This window comes from Chiloscyllium plagiosum, unplaced genomic scaffold (genome assembly GCF_037043375.1).
Source record: "Chiloscyllium plagiosum isolate Xiang-an unplaced genomic scaffold, Cpla_swu_hap1 HiC_scaffold_35, whole genome shotgun sequence".
Lineage (NCBI taxonomy): Eukaryota > Metazoa > Chordata > Chondrichthyes > Orectolobiformes > Hemiscylliidae > Chiloscyllium > Chiloscyllium plagiosum.
In genome coordinates, this window is record NW_028270173.1 from 54,205,131 (window position 1) to 54,227,014 (window position 21,884).

The window sequence follows — 21,884 nt, forward strand, 5'->3', positions numbered from 1 at the left end:
CTTTAGTCATCCAGAATTCCCTATATCTGCCAGCCTTTCCTTTCACCCTAACAGGAATATACTGTCTCTGGACTCTCATTATGTCATTTCTGAAAGCTTCCCGTTTTCCAGCCATCCCTTTCCTTGCAAACATCTGCCCCCAATCAACTTTTGAAAGTTCTTGCCAAATATCATCAAAACTAGCCTTCCTTCAATTTAGAACTTCAACATTTAGATCTGGTCTATCTTTTTCCATCCCTATTTTAAACTAATAATTATGGTTTTTGCCCCCAAAGTGCTCCCCCACTAACACCTCAGTCACCTGCCCTGCCTTATTTCCCAAGAGTAGGTCAAGTTTTGCACCTTCTCTGATCCACATACTGAATCAGAAAGTTTTCTTGTACACAATTCCTCTCCATCTAAACCCTGAACACTATGGCAGTCCCAGTTTATGTTTGGAAAGTGAAAATCCCCTATCATAACCAATCTTACAGATAACTGAGATCTCCTTACAAATTTGTTTCTCAATTTTCCTTTGACTATAGGGGGTCTATAATATAATCCCAATAAAGTGATCATCTCTTCCTTATTTCTCAGTTCAACCCAAATAACGTCGCTGGATATTTCTGGGAATATCCTCCCTCAGTACAGCTGATGTTATCCCTTATCTACTCCCCCTTCCTCCCTTGCCTCCCTGCCTATCCATCCTGTAGCATTTGTATCCTGGAATATTAAGCTGCCAGTCCTGTCCATCCCTGAGCCATGTTTCTGTAACTACTATGATATCCCAGTCCCATGTTCTTATACATACCCTGAGTTCATCTGCCTTCCCTGTTAGGCCCTTAGATTGAAATAAATGCAGTTTAATTTATCAGTCCTACCTTGTTCTCTGCTTTGTCCCTGTCTGCCCTGACTGTTTGACTCACTTCTGTTCTCAACTGTACCAGTCTCAGATCGATCTCTTTCCTCACTATCTCCCTGGGTCTCACCCTGCTCCCCCACCTTACTATTTTAAATCCTCCCGAGCAGCTCCAGCAAATTTCCCTGCCAGTATATCAGTCCCCTTCTAATTAGGGCAATCTGTCCTTCTTGTACAGGTTACTTCTCCCCCAAAAGAGATTCCAATGATCCAAAAATTCAAATCCTTCTCCCATACACCAGCTCCTCAGCCATGCATTCATCTGCTCTATCCTCCTATTCCTGCCCTCACTAGCTCGTAGCACTGGGAGTAATCCAGATTTTACTAATCTTGAGGACCTCCTTTTCAAATTCCTGCCTAACTCTCTGTAATCTACCTTCAAAATTACAGCCTTTTCCCTTCTTATGCCATTGGTTCCAATGTGTACAATGACCTCCTGCTGGTCCCACTCCCTCTTGAGAACATTCTGCACCCTCTCTGAGACATCCTTGATCCTGGCTCCAGGGAAGCAACACACTATTGGGATTTTTCACTGCTGGCCACAGAAACATCTGTCTGTACCTCGGACTAGGGAGTTCCCTAATACAATTGATCTCTTGGAACCAGATGAACCCCTCATGGCATTAGAGCCAGTCTTGACTGTTTGTGCTACATTCCCCTGAGAATCCACCACCCGCTACATTTTCCAAAAGAGCGGATAGAAAAAAACTCTACTATTCAGACATGTTCCTGTGGGAATGACTTATTACTATTGTTACCAGTGGTAGGAATCCCTTCAAAGCCAGGTTTAGTGGTCACTATCAAACTGAGACAAAGTGGAGTCAAGTAAACCATCTGTATAGAAAAAAAACTGTATCAGGTATGTCACATGAATATATTGAAACCTTACTAAAATAGAGATTGGGAACTGGAGAAACAGATATTAGTTACTGCCCCGCAGAGTGAGGAACCAAATCCAAATGTCATGCAGCTTGATATGGCTCAAACTACATTAAATAATGAGAAAATCCTAGAGGAGTGGGATAGGTTGGTGAGCTAACTGTCTCAGGAGCAAAGAATACAGTTGGAAAAACACAGCATGTCAGGCAGCATCCGAGGGACAGGAGCAGGCTGAGATAACGGGTCGGCCGGTGAAGTCAGGCTTGTATATCTTGGGGAGGGGGTAAAACAGGCCAGTGTGGCGTTCCCAAACTATGAGATTGGCAGCTGTTAAGAAATGCCACACTGCCTGGTTCTACCTCCTACCCAAGATCCACAAGCTTGACCACACTGGCCTGAGGATCTCAACCCCCTCCCCAGGAGGGGTCTCTTGGTTCCGCAATCGGTTAAATAATCTACAGGAATACGGTCTGCTTCAGCAAGATTTCACAGTTTATTATGACGCCAGGCACAGGTTTGTCCAGCAATACAGAGGTTAAAGACTTCTGTGTTCCTTGGAGAACCTACGCAATTTCACTTGGAACAAAGGCAAGTTTTACATGTTCTTAAGAAATAGTATAGCCTTAATCGCAGAATGAATCCAATGAATAAATCCAGTAATAAAATGACATAATGGACAGCAGGCTAACCCAATGATATTTCATGGGAAACAAAGTTATTTACCACCCATTCTCTTCCCACCTACATTTCAAGGGTTAGCTTGGATGGTTAGTAATGTCCTATCTAGCTTAGTTAATTCCATACAGTCAGGGATCCATTGTTCTGCTTTATCTTTGACTGGTTAGCTCAGCAAGGCAGGAATGTAGCCTATAGCTGGGTGAGAAGCCATTTCAAACATAGTGTTAATTTGCAGCCTGAAGCCATTTTGTTATGTTACTTTGCATAAGAAGCCATTTGTGGTTAATAAAAGCACGCATAAAATAGTTACTCTTGATAACAGCCTAAATCCAGATTTTTGATCCTCATCTCCCCACTTTGGTCATTTCATGACCACATCATAGGATGTGAGGACATGGGTTAGATTAATCCAATTGAATGGAAGCAGGACCTGATCAGGTGTACCCGAGAACTCTGTGGGAAGCTAGAGAAGTGATTGCTGGGCCTCTTGCTGAGATATTTGTAACATCGATATTCACGGGTGAGGTGCCGGAAGACTGGAGGCTGGCAAACGTGGTGCCACTGTTTAAGAAGGGTGGTAAAGACAAGCCAGGGAACTATAGACCGGTGAGCCTGACCTCAGTAGTGGGCAAGTTGTTGGAGGGAATCCTGAGGGACAGGATGTACATGTATTTGGAAAGGCAAGGACTGCTAAGGATAGTCAACATGGCTTTGTGCGTGGGAAACCATGTCTCACAAACTTGATTGACTGTTTTGAAGTCGTAACAAAGAAGATTGATGAGGGCAGAGCAGTAGATGTGATCTATATGGACTTCAGAAAGGCCTTCGACAAGGTTCCCCATGGGAGACTGATTAGCAAGGTTAGATCTCATGGAATACAGGGAGTGGTTGTGGAGAGTTATTTTTCAGACTGGAGGCCTGTGACCAGTAGAGTGCCACAAGAATCGGTGCTGGGTCCTCTACTTTTTGTCATTTACATAAATGATTTGGATGCAAGCATAAGAGGTACAGTTAGTAAGTTTGCAGATGACACCAAAATTGGAGGTGTAGTGGACAGCGAAGTGGGTTACCTCAGATTACAACAGGATGTGGACCAGATGGGCCACTGGGCTGAGAAGTGGCAGATGGAGTTTAATTCAGATAAATGTGAAGTGTTGCATTTTGAGAAAGCAAATCTTAGCAGGACTTATACACTTAATGGTAAGGTCCTAGGGAGTGTTGTTTAACAACGAGATCTTGGCGTGCAGGTTCATAGCTCCTTGAAAGTGGAGTCACAGGTAGGTAGTGAAGAAAGTGTTTGGTATGTTTTCCTTTATTGGTCAGAGTATTGAGTACAGGAGTTGGGAGGTCATGTTGTGGCTGTACAGGACATTGGTTAGGCCACTTTTGGAATATTGCATGCAATTCTGGTCTCCTTCCTATCAGAAAGATGTTGTGAAACTTGAAAGGGTTCAGAAAAGATTTACAAGGATTTGAGCCATAGGGAGGGGTTGAACAGGCTGGGGCTGTTTTCCCTGGAGTCGGAGGCTGAAGGGTGACCTTATCGAGGTTTACAAAATTATGAGGGGCACGGATAGGATAAATAGACAAAGTCTTTTCCCTGGGGTCTGGGAGTCCAGAACTAGAGGGTATAGGTTTAGGGTGAGAGGGGAAAGATATAAAAGAGACCTAAGGGGCAATGTTTTCACACAGAGGCTGGTATGTGTATGGAATGAACTGCCAGAGGATGTGGTGGAGGCTGGTACAATTGCAACATTGAAGAGGATTTGGATGGGTATATGAATAGGAAAGGTTTGGAGGGATATGGGCCGGGTGCTGGCAGGTGGGACTATATTGGGTTGGGCTATCTGGTTGGCATGGACGGGTTGGACCGAAGGGTCTGTTCCAATGCTGTACATCTCTATGACTCTATGACTGCCCTACTTCCTCCTCCTCCAGGGAGGAAATAGGGGCAGGTAATGGCACCTCCTCATGTTCCCCATGAATGGAGCAGAAGCATTTTAGCAATAATACAATTGACAATAGCAATACCAACAAAAAGACCAACTAAAACAATAACAACATACATAGCCATATTGATCAGCCAGTTGTACCATGAGCCAAAACCCCAATCTCCCCATCCCGCACCTTCAGTCATTTGGCTGACAAAGTGTGGATGTTATCTACATGGTTGGTAATATTTTCGATGAGGTCAGTGACCCCCATAATGCATTTGCCTTTGACTACGGCAGAAACTCCACTTCCTTTGCCAGTGTGTAATCGAGGGCGGTACCAGTTTTGTTGGGAAAATAGGTGCAATTCTGAAAGCATGTGCCTAATTCCTGCCAGGGCAGCGGCTGTCTCGTTACCCAAGAGGGTGAGACCGCAAATGAGATCATTTCGATTTTGATGGCTGATGATGCCTGCAGACCCTCCTAAGGTAAAGGTACTAAGGAATGCACACCCTAGACAGTCAGTCTCAGTTGAAGCTCAAAGTCTGAGCGTTCCTCCAATGTGCGCACAACTCAGGTGAGACTGAACATTTAACAGGGAAATCCCGATCCCATTCCCAAGTAATCGGACAGGGAACTGTAGTCGGAAAACGTGTCCCTACAGCTCCAGCATGGGGAGGACTGATTTCATTAAGGCCAAGGAAGCTAGTTGCCTTAATGTGACTGAGAAAACAATAAGTGGGTTTAGTATCGATAATGGAAGGAGCTTCCCAGTAAGAAGCAGGCCTGTCTTTGTCACTTCCTGGAACATATGGGTAGTCCACAGCTACAAAGTACGGCTGTCCTGAGCGCTTGGGGTGAACGCTGTTCAATAGAAAAAGGTGGGTCTTTCAGTAAGAGATGCGGTTAATGTCCCAGAATGGTTCCTTCCATCCCACAATTGGGAAGATGGGACTGCCACTAGGGGTCTCATAATAAAGGTGGATGCTATTACCCATTCCACAAAGGGCCTGAATACCAGTGATAACAGAGACACACTCCTCCTCAAGGGATATGCATGAGATGCGAGGTCCTTCAGGGGAACAGAAGTGTCTGGTACATTTGATCATTGCACAGGGGATAGTCTTAGTCACATTTATGTAAGTGCACCCCCATCCCTTACCATTGTAGCAATTTGGATCGGCTACTCCGGATTTATTGGAGGACGTCCATAAGCAACTGGCAGGTGGAGATAAATAATATTCAAAAGAAATATTATGTCCAGTAAACACTTTAGAAGTGTCCCATACTCCTCCGTTGGGATTCAGAAGGGGGAAAAACGGGTTAAGGAGTCTTTTACTGAAGTTAGGGCATAACAAACCACTTCATCCCTACCAAATATTCTATTGTGAGTTTAGGGAAACAAATTATTAGTGGACGATAACATTTCCTCTTTTGCAGCGTGATCTACTTGAAGGGGGACAAAGCTCACCAGTGTCGCCCATAGCACAATTGAAATCAAACTGGCACACAACACCTTGACAGGGTAAAGACCATTGAGACTTGTTCTGTAAATGGATTATCCAATCTTGATAGAACATAGAACATAGAAGAATACAGCGCAGTACAGGCCCTTTGGCCCTCGATGTTGCACCGATCCAAGCCCACCTAACCTACACTACCAATAAAAGTCAGTACGCCATATGCCTTCTTCACCGCACTATTTACCTGGGTGGCAACTTTCAAAGATCTGTGTACATGGACACCAAGATCCCTCTGCTCATCCACACTACCAAGTATCCGACCATTAGCCCAGTACCCCATCTTTTTGTTACTCTTACCAAAGTGAATCACCTCACACTTCGCTATATTGAACTCCATTTGCCACCTTTCTGCCCAGTTCTGCAGCTTATCGAAATCCAGCTGTAACCTGCCACATCCTTCCTCACTGTCAACAACTCCTCCGACTTTCGTATCATCCACAAACTTGCTCACCCAAACTTCTAGCCCCTCCTCCAGGTCATTTATAAAAATGACAAACAGCAATGGTCCCAAAACAGATCCTTGCGGAACACCGCTAGTAACAGCACTCCAAGATGAACCTTTACCATCAACTACTACCCTCTGTCTTCTTCCAGCCAGCCAATTTCTAATCCAAACCTCCAACTCACCCTCAATGCCATACCTCCGTATTTTTTGAAGTAGCCTACCATGGGGAACCTTATCAAATGCCTTACTAAAATCCATATACACCATATCTACCGCTTTCCCCTCGTCCACCTCCTTAGTCACCTTCTCAAAGAATTCAATAAGGTTTGTGAGGCACGACCTGCCCTTCACAAAACCATGCTGACTATCCTTGATCACATTATTCCTATCCAGATGTTCATAAATCCTATCCCTTACAATTCTCTTTAAGACTTTGCCCACAACAGAAGTGAGACTCACCAGCCTATAGTTACTAGGGTTATCCCTACTCCCCTTCTTGAACAAGGGAACCACATTTGCTAGCCTCCAGTCTTCTGGCCTACTCCTGTAGACAACGAGGACATAAAAATCAAGGCCAATGGCTCTGCAATCTCCTCCCTTGCTTCCCAGAGAATCCAAGGATAAATGCCATCAGGCCCGGGACTTATCTATTTTCACCCTTTCCAGAATTTCCAACACCTCTTCCCTACATACCTCAAAGCCATTCATTCTACTTAATTGTGACTCAGTATTCACATCGGCAACAATGTCCTATTCCTGAGTGAATACTGACGAAAAGTATTCATTCAGTGTCTCCCCAATCTCTTCAGCCTCCACACGCACTACTATCCCACTACTATCCTTGACTGGACCGATTCCTACCCTAGTCATTCTTTTATTCCTGACATACCTATAGAAAGCCTTAGGGTTTTCCCTAATCCTACCAACTAAGGACCTTTCATGTCCCCTCCTTGCTGCTCTTAGCTCTCTCTTCAGGTCCTTCCTGGCTACCTTATAACTCTCAAGCGCCCCAATTGAACCTTCACGCCTCATCTTTACATAGGCCGCCCTCTTCCATTTAACAAGGGATTCCAATTCCTTATTAAACCACGGCTCCCTCACACGACCCTTTCCTTCCTGCCTGACAGGCACATACTTACCAAGGACACTCAGTAGTTGCTCCTTGAACAAGCTCCACATATCAATTACGCCCTTGCCTTGAAGCCTACTTTTCCAAGCCACGCATCCTAAGTCATGCCTCACCACATCATAATTTCCCTGCCCCCAGCTATAACTCTTGCCCGGCAGGGCACACTTATCCTTCTCCATCACTAGAGTAAAAGTCACCGAATTGTGGTCACTGTCCCCAAAGTGCTCACCTACCTCTAATTCTAACACCTGGCCTGGTTCGTTACCCAGAACCAAATCCAGTATGGCCTCACCTCTTGTTGGCCTATCTACATATTATGTCAGGAAACCCTCCTGCACACATTGGACAAACACCGACCCATCTAATGAACTAGAGCTATAGCTTTCCCAATCAATATCAGGAAAGTTAAAGGCCCCATAACAACCACCCTATTACTTTCACTCTTCTCCTGAATCATCCTCGCAATCCTTTCTTTTACATTTCTAGGACTATTAGGAGGCCTGTAAAAAACTCCTAACAGGGTGACCTCACCTTTCCTATTCCTAACCTCAGCCCAAACTACCTCAGATGGCGAGTCTTCATCCATCGTCCTTTCCACCGCTGTAATACGATCTTTGACAAGCAATGCCACACCTCCCCCTCTTTTACCCCCACCTCTGACCCTACTAAAACATTTAAACCCTGGAACCTGCAACAGCCAGTCCTGTCCCTTTTCTACCCATGTCTCCGTAATAGCCACAACATCAAAATCCCAGGTACCAACCCACGCTGCAAGTTCACCTACCTTATTTCGTATACTTCTTGCATTGAAGTATACACACGTCAAGCCACTTTCCTGTTTACAGGCACCCTCCTTTGAGATTGATGCCATGTTCCTAACCTCCCTACACTCCAGGTCCTGCACCCTAAAGCTACAGTCTAGGTTCCCATGCCCCTGCAGAGTTAGTTTAAACCCCCCCCAAGAGCACTAGCAAACCTCCCCCCAAGGATACTGGTGCCCCTCAGGTTCAGGTGCAGACCATCCTGTTTATAGAGGTCCCAACTTCCCCAGAAAGAACCCCAGTTATCCAAATACCGAAATCCCTCCCTCCTGCACCATCTCTGTAGCCACGCATTTAACTGTTCTCTCTCCCTATTCCTTGACTCTCTAACAGGCGGCACGGGTAACACACCAGAGACAACAACTCTGTTTGTTCTAACTCTGAGCTTCCAACCTAGCTCCCTGAAAGCCTGCCTAACATCCTCAGCCCTCCTCCTACCTATGTCATTGGTGCCAATGTGGACCACGACTTCGGGCTGCTCCCCCTCCCCCTTAAGGACCCGGAAAACACGATCAGAGACATCACGTACCCTTGCACCTGGGAGGCAACATACCAAACGTGAATCTCTCTCACCCCCACAAAACTGCCTATCTGTGCCCCGAACTATCGAGTCCCCAATTACTATTGCTCTGCTCTTCTCCACCCTTCCCTTCTGAGTAACGGGGACAGGCTCCGTGCCAGAGGCCTGAACCCCATTGCTTACCCCGGTCAGTCGTCCCCCAAACAAGTATCCAAAACGGTATACTTGTTCTTGAGGGGAATGGCCGCAGGGGGTCCCTGCACTGGCTGCTTCCTCCCAGCCCCCCTCACTGTCATCCATCTCTCTGCAATCTTTGGAGTTACTACTTCCCTAAAGCTCCGATCTATGACCCCCTCTGGCTCCCGAATGATCCTAAGTTCATCCAACTCCAGCTCCAGTTCCCTAACACGGTCTTGGAGGAGCTGGAGATGGGTGCACTTCCTGCAAGCGTAATCAGCAGGGACGTCCATGGCATCCCTCACCTCAAACATGTTGCAAGAGGAACATTGCATTGCCTTCACTGCCATCCCTCTAAAAGTAACCTTTTTTAAAAAAAAACTGGGTCTAAAGAATAGAACAAGCAAAATGCAGCACTTACCTACTTACCACAACGGGTTAGAGGAGGAGGGCGGGTGGGAGGCACTACCTCTGTAGTGCCTCGGGTTCTTCTCCTGCACGCTTTTATAGGGAAAAAACCTACCCAGGTAAGCTTACGCTATACCTGCTTCCGGGTTCCGGCTGCCCCTCTGGTCTTCGTCACTTCCTCCTGCTGCTCCCGCTCTTTCTGTGAAGAGAAAAAAAAAACACCGCTGCCCGCTACCGGTAAGTAATTTTAAAACAAACTGTCTCACCTTAGCTGTAGCCTTCCGGGTTCCTTTAAACTCTGCTGCTGCTCGCACTCAAAACGAAACATTACTAACCATTCCCACCTATATGCACATCCAAATCATTTATAAAACTGACAGAAAGCAATGAACACACATAGTAAGTAACTTAAAGAGATCTACCAGGGGTAAGCAATGGGCCACAGGTCTCTGGCAAAGAGTCTGTCCCTATTGCTCAGAAAGGGAAGGGGGACGAGGAGCAGACCATTAGTCATTGGACACTCCGTAGTTAGGGGGACAAACAGGAGGTTTTGTGGGAGTGAGAGAGACTCGCGGTTGGTGTATTGACCCCCAGGTGCCAGGGTTCATGCCGTCTCAGATCGTGTTTTCGGGATCCTTGAGGACGAGGTGGAGCATCCCCAAGTCGTGGTCCACATAGGCACCAATGACATAGGTAGGGAGAGATGGGAATTTAAGGAAGAAAGGGAGTTAGGGTGCAAGCTTAGAGATTGGACAGAGTTGTTATCTCTGGTTAGTCGCCTGTGCCACGTACTAGCGAGGTGAGTAATAGGGAGAGAGATAGGAGTTGAACACATGGCTACAGGGATGGTGCAGGAGGGAGGGTTTCCGACACCTGGATAATTGGGCTTCTTTCTGGGGTAGGTGGGACCTCCACAAACAGGATTCTCTTCACCTGAACCAGAGGGGTACCAATATCATGGGTGGGGGGAATTTGCTAATGCTCTTTGGGAGGGTTTAAACTAATTCAGGAGGGGGATGTGAACTCAAATTGTAGTTCGAGGTACAGGAGTTTGAGAGTAGTGAGATCTGAACTAAGGTTTGAAGAGGGCATCAGCAAGCAAGAAGTTGGTTTGAAGTGTGACTACTTCAATCCCAGGATCATGTGGAATAAGGTGGGTGACCTTGCAGCATGGGTTGGTACCTGGGATTTCGATGTTGTGGCCATTTCAGAGACATGGCTAGAGCAGGGACAGGAATGGTTGTTGCAGGTTCCGGGATTTTGATGTTTCAGTAAGAACAGTGAAGATGGTAAAGAGGGGCAAGTGTGGCATTGTTAGTCCAGGACAGTATTGCGGGAGCAGAAAGGACATTTGAAGACCCGTCTACTGAGGTAGTACTGAGGAGTGGTTACACTGTTGGAAGTTTTCTATAGGCCTCTGAATAGTTCCAGAGATGTAGAGGAAAGGATGATGTTTCTCAATAGGAGCGAGTGTGACAGGGTAGTTGTTATGGAGGCATTTAACTTTACAAATGTTAGCTTGGAATACGACAGTTCAAGTACTTTAAATGGGTCATTTTGTGTCCAATGTGTGCAAGAGGGCTTCCTGACACATTATGTTGACAGGGCAACAAGGGGCGTGGCCACATTAGATTTGGTACTGGGTCATGAATCCAGCCAGATGATAGTGACAACAATTCAGTTATGTTTACTTTAGTGATGGAAAGGGATAGGTACACACCGAAGGGCAAGAGTTATAGCTGGGGGAAGGGCAATTACAATGCAATTAGGCAAGATGTTGGATGCAAAAGATAGGGAAGGAAACTGCAGGAGTTTGGCACAATTGAAATATTCAAGGAACAGCTACTGCGGGTCCTTGGTAAGTATGTACCTGCCAGGCAGGGAGGAACTTGTTGAACGCAGGAGCCGTGGTTTACAGAGGAAGTTGAATCTCTTGGCAAGAAGAAGAAGAAGGCTTATGTTAGGATGAGATATGAAGGCTCAGTTAGGGCACTTGAGAATTACAAGTTAGCCAGGAAAGACCTACAGAAAGAGTTAAGAAAAGCCAGGAGGGGACATGAGAAGTCATTGGCAAATAGGATCCCGGAAAACCCTAAAGTTTTCAACCAGTATATCAGGAATAAAAGAATGACACTCAAGTAAGATCAGGGCCAATCAAGGACAGTAATGGGAAGTTGCGTGTGGAGTCAGAAGAAATAGGGAAAGTGCTAACTGAATACTTTTCGTCAGTATTCACACAAGAAAAAGACAATGTTGTCGAGGAGAATACTGAGATAAAGGCTACTAGACTCGATGGGATTGAGGTTCACGAGGAGGAGGGGTTGTAATTCTGGAAAGTGTAAAACTCTGTAAGCTTCCCGGGTGAGATAGGATTTATCGTAGGATTCTCTGGGAAGCCAGGGAGGAGATTGCCGAACCTTTGGCTTTGATCTTTATGTCATCATTGTCTACAGGAATAGTGCCAGAAGACTGGAGAATAGCAAATGTTGTCCCCTTGTTCTCGAAGGGGAACAGAGACAACCCTAGTAATTATAGACCAGTGAGCCTTACTTCGGTTGTGGGTAAAGTGTTTAGATTAGATTAGATTACAGTGTGGAAACAGGCCCTTCAGCCCAACAAGTCCACACCGACCCGCCGAAGCGAAACCCACCCATACCCTTACATTTACCCCTTACCTAACACTACGGGCAATTTAGCATGGCCAATTCACCTGACCCTGCACATCTTTTGGACTGTGGGAGGAAACCGGAGCACCCGGAGGAAACCCACGCAGACACGGGGAGAACGTGCAAACTCCACACAGTCAGTCGCCTGAGCCGGGAATTGAACCCGGGTCTCAGGCGCTGTGAGGCAGCAGTGCTAACCACTGTGCCACCGTGCCGCCCACAAAGTGTTGGAAAGTGTTATAAGAGATAATTATCTAGAAAGGAATCAGTTGATTGGGGATATTCAACACGGTTTTGTGAAGGGTAGTTCGTGTCTCACAAACCTTATTGAGTTCTTTGAGAAAGTGACCAAACAGGTGGATGAAGATAAAGTGGTTGATGTGGTGTATATGGATTTCAGTAAGGTGTTTGATACAGTTCCCCACAGTATGTTATTGCACAAATCTGGTGGCATAGAATTGAGGGTGATTTAGCAATTTGGAACAGAAATTGGCCAGCTAAAGAAGACAGAGGGTGGTGGTTGATGGGAAACATTCATCCTAGAGTTCAGTTACTAATGGTATACAGCAAGGATCTGTTTTGGGTCCACTACTGTTTGTCATTTTAATAAATGACCTGGATGAGGGCGTAGAAGGATGGGTTAGTAAATATGTGGATTACGCTCATCGGTAGAGTTGTGGATAGCGCAGAAGGATGTTGCAGGTTACAGAGGGACATAGATAAGATGCAGGGCTGGGCTGAGAGGTGGCAAATGGAGTTTAATGCGGAAATGTGTGAGGTGATTCACTTTGGAAGGAGCAGCAGGAATGTAGAGTACTGGACAAATGGAAGGATTCTTGGTAATATAGACGAGCAGCCAGATCTCGGTATCCATGTGCATAGACCCCTGAAAGTTGCCACCCAGGTTGGATAAGGTTGTTAAGAAGGCATATGGTGTGATAGCTTTTATTAGTAGTGGGATTGAGTTTTGGAACCGTGAAGTCATGCTGCAGCTGTACAAAACTCTGGTGTGGCTGCAGTTGGAGGATTGTGTACAGTTCTGGTCACCGCATTATAGGAAGGATGTGGAAACTTTGGAAAGGTCACGGACAGTCACAGACTATATCCCCCAGAATGCAGCCTGTGAATGAAACACATGACCACATGGAACGGGCCTGTCATTCCCAGACAGTGGGAATGTGAGCGCCAGAATTCTGATCTGGATCGGAGAACCCGTCCTTACCTGCTCCAGGTTGAGGTGCGAGGCAGCCACGAGAGAAAGGGACAGTACTGCCTGAATCTGGGCCCCTCTGACAGCACAGGCCCTGGGATTAGCACCGTGTGTAACCCCCCTCCCCCTGGGCCTGATCCAGGATCCCCATTCACCTTTGATCAGATTGTTCCTCTGGTAAAATTAATGATTAATTATCTATGATTGTTTGATCACCAACAGGAATTCACATTTTTCAACAGATAACTACTGTTGAGGTCAGTGATGATGGCAGCATTAAGAGATCGATGAGATTTGGATTTGATGGAAAGGACTTTATCAGTTTAGAACAAGACAGAATGAGATGGATCGCATCCAATCCCATTGCAGTGATGACTAAAGAGAAATGGGATTCTGATGATTCCTGGAACAATTACTGGAAAAGACACCTGGAAGAAGAATGTGTTGAATATTTAAAGAGATATCTGGAAGTTGGAAAGGAATATTTCAGAAGAAAAGGTATGTGTTTCAGTTTTGATCCCATGTTCTGATCTAACCTCACTGATCTATAAAACCGTTCTCCCATTCCATTCAGTGTCTGTCTGTTGTTTGTGGTTTCACCCTTTCCCATCACAGTTCAGCCTGAAGTGTTCATCTCCAGGAGGGAGCCCAATGGTCAGGACAAGCCGCTCACTCTCTCTCCTGCCTGGTCACTGGGTTTTATCCTGTAGACATCGAGGTGACCTGGCTAAGGAATGGAGAGGTCATGTCTGAGACCCAATCCTAGGGGGTTCGACCGAACCACAATGGGACCCATCAGATCCAGAAAGAGATTGAGATCAATGCTGGGGATGAGGATCAATACTCCTGTCACATTGAACACAGCAGTCTGGCAGAGGCCCAACTCTATCAGTGGGGTAAGGGACTGGAATGTGTGTGTGCGTAATTGATGAAGGAACAGGCATTTGGAGAGTGAATTTGGGCAAGGTCAATACAATGTGTCAACTAATCCCATCAGTTCCCAATGGGTGGGATCTGTTACAATTGTCCCAATCAATACAGAACTGGGACTTGAAATGGGAACAGAGGCAATACTGATTAATTACATTGTTTCAGAAGTCCGACAAAACAGTGTGGAACGTATCCATCATGTACTTTTGATTGGATTAGTCTCTGCAATGGCTGCAATATTTGGAATAATCGTCTGGAAAAGGCCGTGGAGAGGTAAGAATCAGAGAGAGGGGAATGTGGAACTGAGGGGACAGTGTGAGTGTGGGGAAGTCTCCAGTACTGGGAGTACAGGGCACTGTGGGGAATAGAACTGATTGAATCCCCACACACACATATGCACTTAAAGACACATCTTGTTCCCTGTCTGATCTTCCTTTGATTGATTGACCCAGGCCAGGTCGAATATCGATCAGTAAACCCACCGCACACACTCACATCCTCACTGACTGAATATCGAGTGAATGAGAGAGATTAGTGTGTTTTGAGAAGATTTGTGGCTCAGGTTGAGGTTTTGAATGTAGGTTTGCTCGCTGAGCTGGATGGTTCATTTCCAGAGTTTTATCAGTCATATGTCAGGACATTAGTGAGAGAACGTCATTCTTTTTGTGGCTAGTTGGTGGTCATGTAACCTGGTGGCGAGTTTTCGGCCTGTTTGTCCAATGTAGTGTTTGTTACAGTCCTTGTATGGTATTTTGTAAATGACATTAGTTTTGCTTGTTGTCTGTATCGGGTTTCTCAAGTTTATTAACTGCTGTTTTAGTGTATTGGTGGGTTTGTGGACCAAATATTGAACAACAGAAGCAATCATCCCAACACCCACAAACGAAGCTGCATTAGAACATTATTTCAATGAGCCAACACTGCAGCCCAGAAGAACTACACAGAGCAGAGGAAAATCACCCGGACCGTTGTGAGAAACAAAGCTCACTCACATCAATAATTTCAGTCCGAGACAAGATCTGAAGCAGCAGTATCGTTTATTATACACTTGCAAGCGTGGTGTCTAAAATAGACACAGAGTTTAGCAAGTACATATCTTAAATACAATTCATTTCTCTTTCCCTCCTCCCATTGCTCCTTCCCTGTTTACATCTCCCACTACTCTAAACCCGGCTGTTTATCTCTGGCCTCATCCGGCCTTGTGCATAACAAAATGTATGTCCTGCTTGGCTGTTTCACCACATCCCTCGGTGGTCTATTGTTATATATCCTCGTCCACTGCCATCTGCTTCCTTGCTTTCTAAAGCAATATTTCCTTCCATTCTTTATTCACACTGAGCGTTATGACCGCCTGATTGTGGTCTTTTTTTGTTTTTGCAGAAACGGCAAACAGATGCTTGTAACTGTTTGGACAGGCATATCTAGCTTAACCTACACCTGCTCCCCGCACAGCACCTTCTCTATTTGTCTGTAACATCTACCATTGTTTGCAGGCACATTTCATTCTTGCATGCACATTTTAGCCAATACAAAAACAATTATGTATTTACTTCATAGTTTTCATTCTTGTTAACTCAGCTCTTGGCTGAAACAATTATACACTGGTGTGAGTTCATTTACCTTGCATAAGTAATTTATGATTGCAGAAGTAACACTGCTTTACCTATATCCCACAATTTCCCCCTTTTTCTTTAATTACCATTTGTTATCTTCTGCATTTTTCTTATCTGTCACTTCCAAATTAACGACTATCTTTCCCAAAATTTCATTTATTTTGGAAATCTCCCCGTGGTCACTTATTCCTTCATTGTTCACCAGGTAAGCCCTTCTCTCCAATTGCTCTTTAGGGACATCTGTTTCATTAAGGCCGTATCAGTCAGTCTTTGGGTGAGCCCTCGTATACAGGGTATGATACAACAGCCAATGGCTACCAATAGCCAGGCTACTACTATCAGGGAAGTAAGGATAGAAACCACCACCCCCTTCCATTTTCCAAACCATGGTTCAAGCCATCCCGTGAGAGATGTGTCTACTCCTGAATTCTCAGCCAGTTCCTCTGCTAAGATAGTCAATCCCCTTAAGGCCCGAGTACTTGAACCATCAGGCACAGTACTATCAGGAATAAAGGTATAACAGCTTCCTCCTAACATCGCACACACACACACACACCCTTTTTCCGCTAGAATCATATCAAAGGCCATTCCCATGCCATCCTACTTGTCGCATCAAGCTGTTCTGATATTCCTTTAACCGCATCTCTTGTATAATTTATAAATCACTGTTGATTACAGAAAATGTAATTTATCCAATCTACATTTTTATTAACTGTTACCCACCAAACGAGAGCTGACTCAAAGCCTGCTGCAATCTGGTTACGAGCCTTGAACTCATCAGGTACCCCCCCCCCAGGGACTCTTATAGAATCAAGATAAATTCTGTCATTGAAATAAGTGTCTAACAGTGATCTCTTACTCCTTCCCTTTTTCCCTACTATCTTTTCCTTCTCAAATGCCAGGGTAAATGGAATTGTCAATTGTACAATTGCACATATCCCTCTCCAATCCGGAGGTAGGGTGGGTCTCAATATTTTGCCTCCACAGTACCACCACAGATCCGCTCGGGGAACCTTTAGTGCTGAGTAGTTCCCTCCCTTCTCCGTTTCGGTGACATTATTAATCTCTGTACATAATTTCAGCTCCCCCAAATCTCTAGACCGATTTGTACCTCGTCTACGCACACATGACGTGTGATTTCCAACTGTGGCTGAAAATGTGGGGGGGGGGGCCTTTTGAATCTTTCTTCTCCAAGGCAGGGAACATCAGAGATAGGGAGGTACAATTCCTATCATTCCATGCAGTCTCCTCCTGGTACAGGGCTATCATACATTTCATGCCCTGCCTGTCTCGCTTCCACCCGAGCGGAAAGGGAACCACCTGGGCCATTGGCCTACCGGAGGCACATGCATAGCAATTGCTTTTGTTCAGACTTTTTACAGTATACTTTACCCATTCAACCCAGGCATTTGCATCCCCATACCCAGTTTCTATTTCGATGGTCTGTATCAAGTCCTTTACCTTTATAATTTTTACTACTTTATGGTTATCGGGAGGGGTGATAGATTGTATCTTATTATCCAGGAGTTCTGCCCGTTTTCCCTGTCCTACGCTAATTCGGAAACAACAGCCTGAGAAATCCTGCCCATTTGTTTTCATTTATCCCAAAGGTTTCATTTAATTGTACCTGACAGGTGCCCCCTCCCCCCAGAATCGCTTCGTGCCATGTGGTTTTCTTTATCGTTAAGTATACTGGGTTACACTCTTTATCGGGACAATCGCGAGCTGGTTGGAAGGGGGCCCAGTGTACTGTGACGAGCCCATTATACCAAGTACCATCCCCGAGGCCATCCCCATTGGACTTAAGATGTATCTCTGAGCGGCAGTACTGTCTCTGATTAGCTACACCCCCACAATTTACTCAGCTGCATGCATCGGCGTCTATTACTTGCGGATTATCAGAGTCAGGGACCGTTAATAACACATATGAAAATAATGTTTGACAAAATCCCAATTCTAAGAGAGCTCGTAACATAACCCTGAAGCACAAAAAGACTTAATATATAATCCCGCACTCGCGTCACCACTGTATAATCAGTTACTCAAAGTCCCTTTAGCCTGAGTTTCAGCGGATCTTGCGTTGATTCTGTTTCTGTAATTGTTTTGCTCGAGCACATTCATTTTTAAGAACCTGAACAGATTCCATAGCACCATTTGCAGTTAATTCAATCCCCAATTTAGTGGCAGTATTTTGTCATGAGCACAAAACTGATTCTTTGTGCCTCTCATCACAAAACTGTCACCATAATCCAATTAACTCTTTCCTGCTGCCTTGGACTTAAAATCTAAGGATGATCTCACTGCCCCCGTATCGACTCGGAAAACTACGTCCTCTTTGTCAGGTCCCACCTTTAAATTTATCAAGGGTTCCTGGTGGGTCCCCGGGGGCAGGATCCCCTGACATCCCTATTTTTCATCAAGGTTCATAAACGGCACTGCCTTTACTTCCTTTTTCGGATCTGGACACTCTCTCTTAAAGTGACCCGTCCTTTCACAGTAATTACATCCCGAGTGTGGGGATTTCCACTTCGATCCTTGTTCCTGTCCACCAGACCCCTTCACATCTCCTCCCCGATCCCTTCTCCTCCCTTTATGTTCAACATGCTGCCCACCACCATTCTGGTTTCCTTCTCCTTTTAGTTTTGTCCTTTTCTTTATTACCTCATCAACCGTGCGCTAGCATTATTTTTGCCTTTTTGTTTCTGCTTCCCATGTTACGTTGCCAGATCAATTGCTGAGCCCATTTAACCAACTGAACAGCTTTAGGGCCACGTCATGGCCATTCCTCATCACCCAATGTTTTATTTAGATCTTGAAAAAACTTTTTAAAAGAAATATTGCAATATTTCTCGATCCCTATAACTTCAAATATTAATTCATCAATTTATGCTTGTCTAACTTTAAAGCCTGTTCCTAACTATACATTTTGGAACCTTACTTGTAAATATATATTTATATATTATAAATTCATTTATTCAATATCTAATATTTAAAATGTAAAATGCACACAGTTCCCAAATTTGAAATCCACTATAATTACCCAATTTTAGTCCCTTAATTTAAATCTAAAATTAGTTTTCTTAAGTAGTCCTGACCAGTCATTGCTCAATTACAATGCTATAGGTCGTGAAATAACTGGAGCTGTCTGAAAAGAATTTGTCTATTCAAGTTAAAAAAAAACTTCTAATGCATGAGTAATGGCCGAATCCAAGGTCACAGATATTAACCATAGGATTTTTTTAATTACAATCTAATGTTGAACTGAAACTTCAACTGTCCTCCATAAATCACTTTTATGTAAGAATAAGAGATTAGTTAGAAACTGATAGTAAGGCAGTCATGACCTGTAAAAAGAACAGGAGTTAACATTTTATTTCATAATCACTGTAAAATCCTTAACCTTAAAGAAATCATGTTAAATTTCCAAAATAGAAATCAGATTCAAAACAATCCTGGAACTCAAGCTCCTGGGAACAAAGCACAAACACTCAATCACCAACAAACAAATGTGCATTCAAACCGAATCACAAAGGGTTAAACTTTCTACCAGCTGTATAGCTCTCTCTCTCTCTCTCTCTCTCACTCACACTCACACCGTATCTCACAGGCATTTTCTGTGCTTCCCACAGCAGCACCTCTAGGTGCTCCTCGCTTCACCCCTCTATCTTTTGAATATCTTTCTGCAATAGTAATCATGCTCAGTACGAGAGGCACTGCAGATTCAGACATTTGGTGTATGTGCTTGGCTGAGGAGCCAATGGTGCGAAGCTACCATCTGTGGGATTATGACTGAACGCCTCTAAGTCAGAATCCTGCCTAAGTCTGGCCATGACTTAGTTACAAAGTGTCCCCTCAGTAGCCCTTCAGCCACTAGCCCTTCTGACTTGAAGCATAATCTGATGCCTCCTGACTGAAAGGCTGTTTTCCATTGACATATAGATTCAATCATTTACAAAGCCAGCCTTCATCCGACCCGTACTTTGGCCAGAAGACGGTGGGACAAAGAATGGATTCCTTAGTCCGTACAAAGCAACAATATTTAATCATCTTTTTCCTATCTTTTCCCCTTGTACAAGTATTATTTTTCCAATTCCACAACATCCTGCCCAGTGGGCCTTCTGGAGGGATGTTGTCAGGGATCCCGCCTCCAGTGGGCGGCACGGTGGCACAGTGGTGTGGGCGGCACGGTGGCACAGTGGTTAGCACTGCTGCCTCGCAGCGCCAGAGACCCGGGTTCAATTCCCGTCTCAGGCGACTGACTGTGTGGAGTTTGCACGTTCTCCCCGTGTCTGCGTGGGTTTCCTCCGGGTGCTCCGGTTTCCTCCCACAGTCAAAAGATGTGCAGGTCAGGTGAATTGGCCATGCTAAATTGCCTGTAGTGTTAGGTAAGGGGTAAATGTAGGGGTATGGGTGGGTTACGCTTCGGCGGGTCGGTGTGGACTTGTTGGGCCGAAGGGCCTGTTTCCACACTGTAAAGTAATCTAATCTAATTTCCATTGCCTTTTTCTTTTGTTCTCCCGGAGGCTTTTTCCTTACCCATGGCACAGCCCCTATTGAGTTCCTTCGTTAGTCCCTGATTAAATACTAAAACTCAATCCCGGCCACCAAAGAAATAGTTAAAAGTCAATTTTCTGACCTTGGTCTGTGCACAGAGTTGCCTGGCCCCTTTTTGCCATATTTTCTATTGACCTCCTGTCTGATTCAGATGTCTCTCTTGTGGGAATCGTACCAGTCACCCAAGGGAGCGGACAAAACCGGGACATGAGACCGCTCCTCAGTCGGGAACGGGATGTAGCTTAACAGTGTCCAGGGCCACCACTCCCCCCGGCAACAGAGGAATATCCTGGAGCAGCCCCCAATCGTGAGAAACGAAGCTCACTCACAACAATAATTTCAGTCCGAGACAAGATCTGAAGCAGCAGTATCGTTTATTATACACTTGCAAGCGTGGTGTCTAAAATAGACACACAGAGTTTAGCAAGTACATATCTTAAATACAATTCAATTCTCTTTCCCTCCTCCCATTGCTCCTTCCCTGTTTACATCTCCCACTACTCTAAATCCGGCTGTTTATCTCTGGCCTCACCCGGCCTTGTGCATAACAAAATGTATGTCCTGCTTGGCTGTTTCACCACATCCCTCTGTGGTCTATTGTTATATATCCTCGTCCACTGCCATCTGCTTCCTTGCTTTCTAAAGCAATATTTCCTTCCATTCTTTATTCACACTGAGCGTTATGACCGCCTGATTGTGGTCTTTTTTTGTTTTTGCAGAAACGGCAAACAGATGCTTGTAACCTTTTGGACAGGCATATCTAGCTTAACCTACACCTGCTCCCCACACAGCACCTTCTCTATTTGTCTGTAACATCTACCATTGTTTGCAGGCACATTTCATTCTTGTATGCACATTTTAGCTAATACAAAAACAATTATGTATTTACTTCACAGTTTTCATTCTTGTTAACTCAGCTCTTGGCTGAAACAATTATACACTGGTGTGAGTTCATTTACCTTGCATAAGAAATTATGATTGCAGAAGTAACACTGCTTTACCAAAATCCCATAAGTGTGTATTCAAAAAGAATGGGTATCCAATGAACACAGTCCGCTGATTTCTCAGCAACCAACCCAAACAAGCCGACAAAACACATCCAGAAATCGTAGCCACTCACCCCAGCATCAAAGACATCTGGGAAATGACTGCCAGATTACTCAGACCCCTTGACATCATGGTAGTCAACAAACCCACCAACACACTAAAACAGCAGCTATTGAACTTGAAAACCCTGTACAGACAACTAGCAAAACTAATGTCATTTACAAAATACCATGCAAGAACTGTAACAAACACAACATCGGACAAACTGGCAGAAAACTAGTCACCAGGATACATGAACACCAACTAACCACAAAACGACATGACCCTCTCTCATTAGTATCCTGTCAGACTAATTCCCTTCCCCTCCTGACCCTGTCCCACCCTCCCAGACACAGTTAAACCCTATCAGACTAATTCCCCTCTCCTGATGACCCTGTCCCATCCTCCCAGTCACT

The 21,884-nt window shown here is 44.9% G+C and overlaps 2 protein-coding genes across 2 annotated transcripts in view; one reads left to right on the forward strand and one right to left on the reverse strand.

The window, feature by feature from the left end:
* The window catches only part of LOC122546684 (uncharacterized), a 49,946-nt gene extending 28,822 nt beyond the window's left edge, over positions 1–21,124 (forward strand). Inside the window, exons 7-8 of the mRNA XM_087979786.1 lie at positions 13,508–13,783; positions 21,102–21,124. Of these exons, the coding sequence (XP_087835912.1) occupies positions 13,508–13,783; positions 21,102–21,124 (299 nt within the window). The remainder of the gene's footprint in view (positions 1–13,507; positions 13,784–21,101) is intronic.
* The window catches only part of LOC148140922 (uncharacterized), a 245,778-nt gene that overhangs the window by 133,325 nt on the left and 90,569 nt on the right, over positions 1–21,884 (reverse strand). The window lies entirely within an intron of this gene.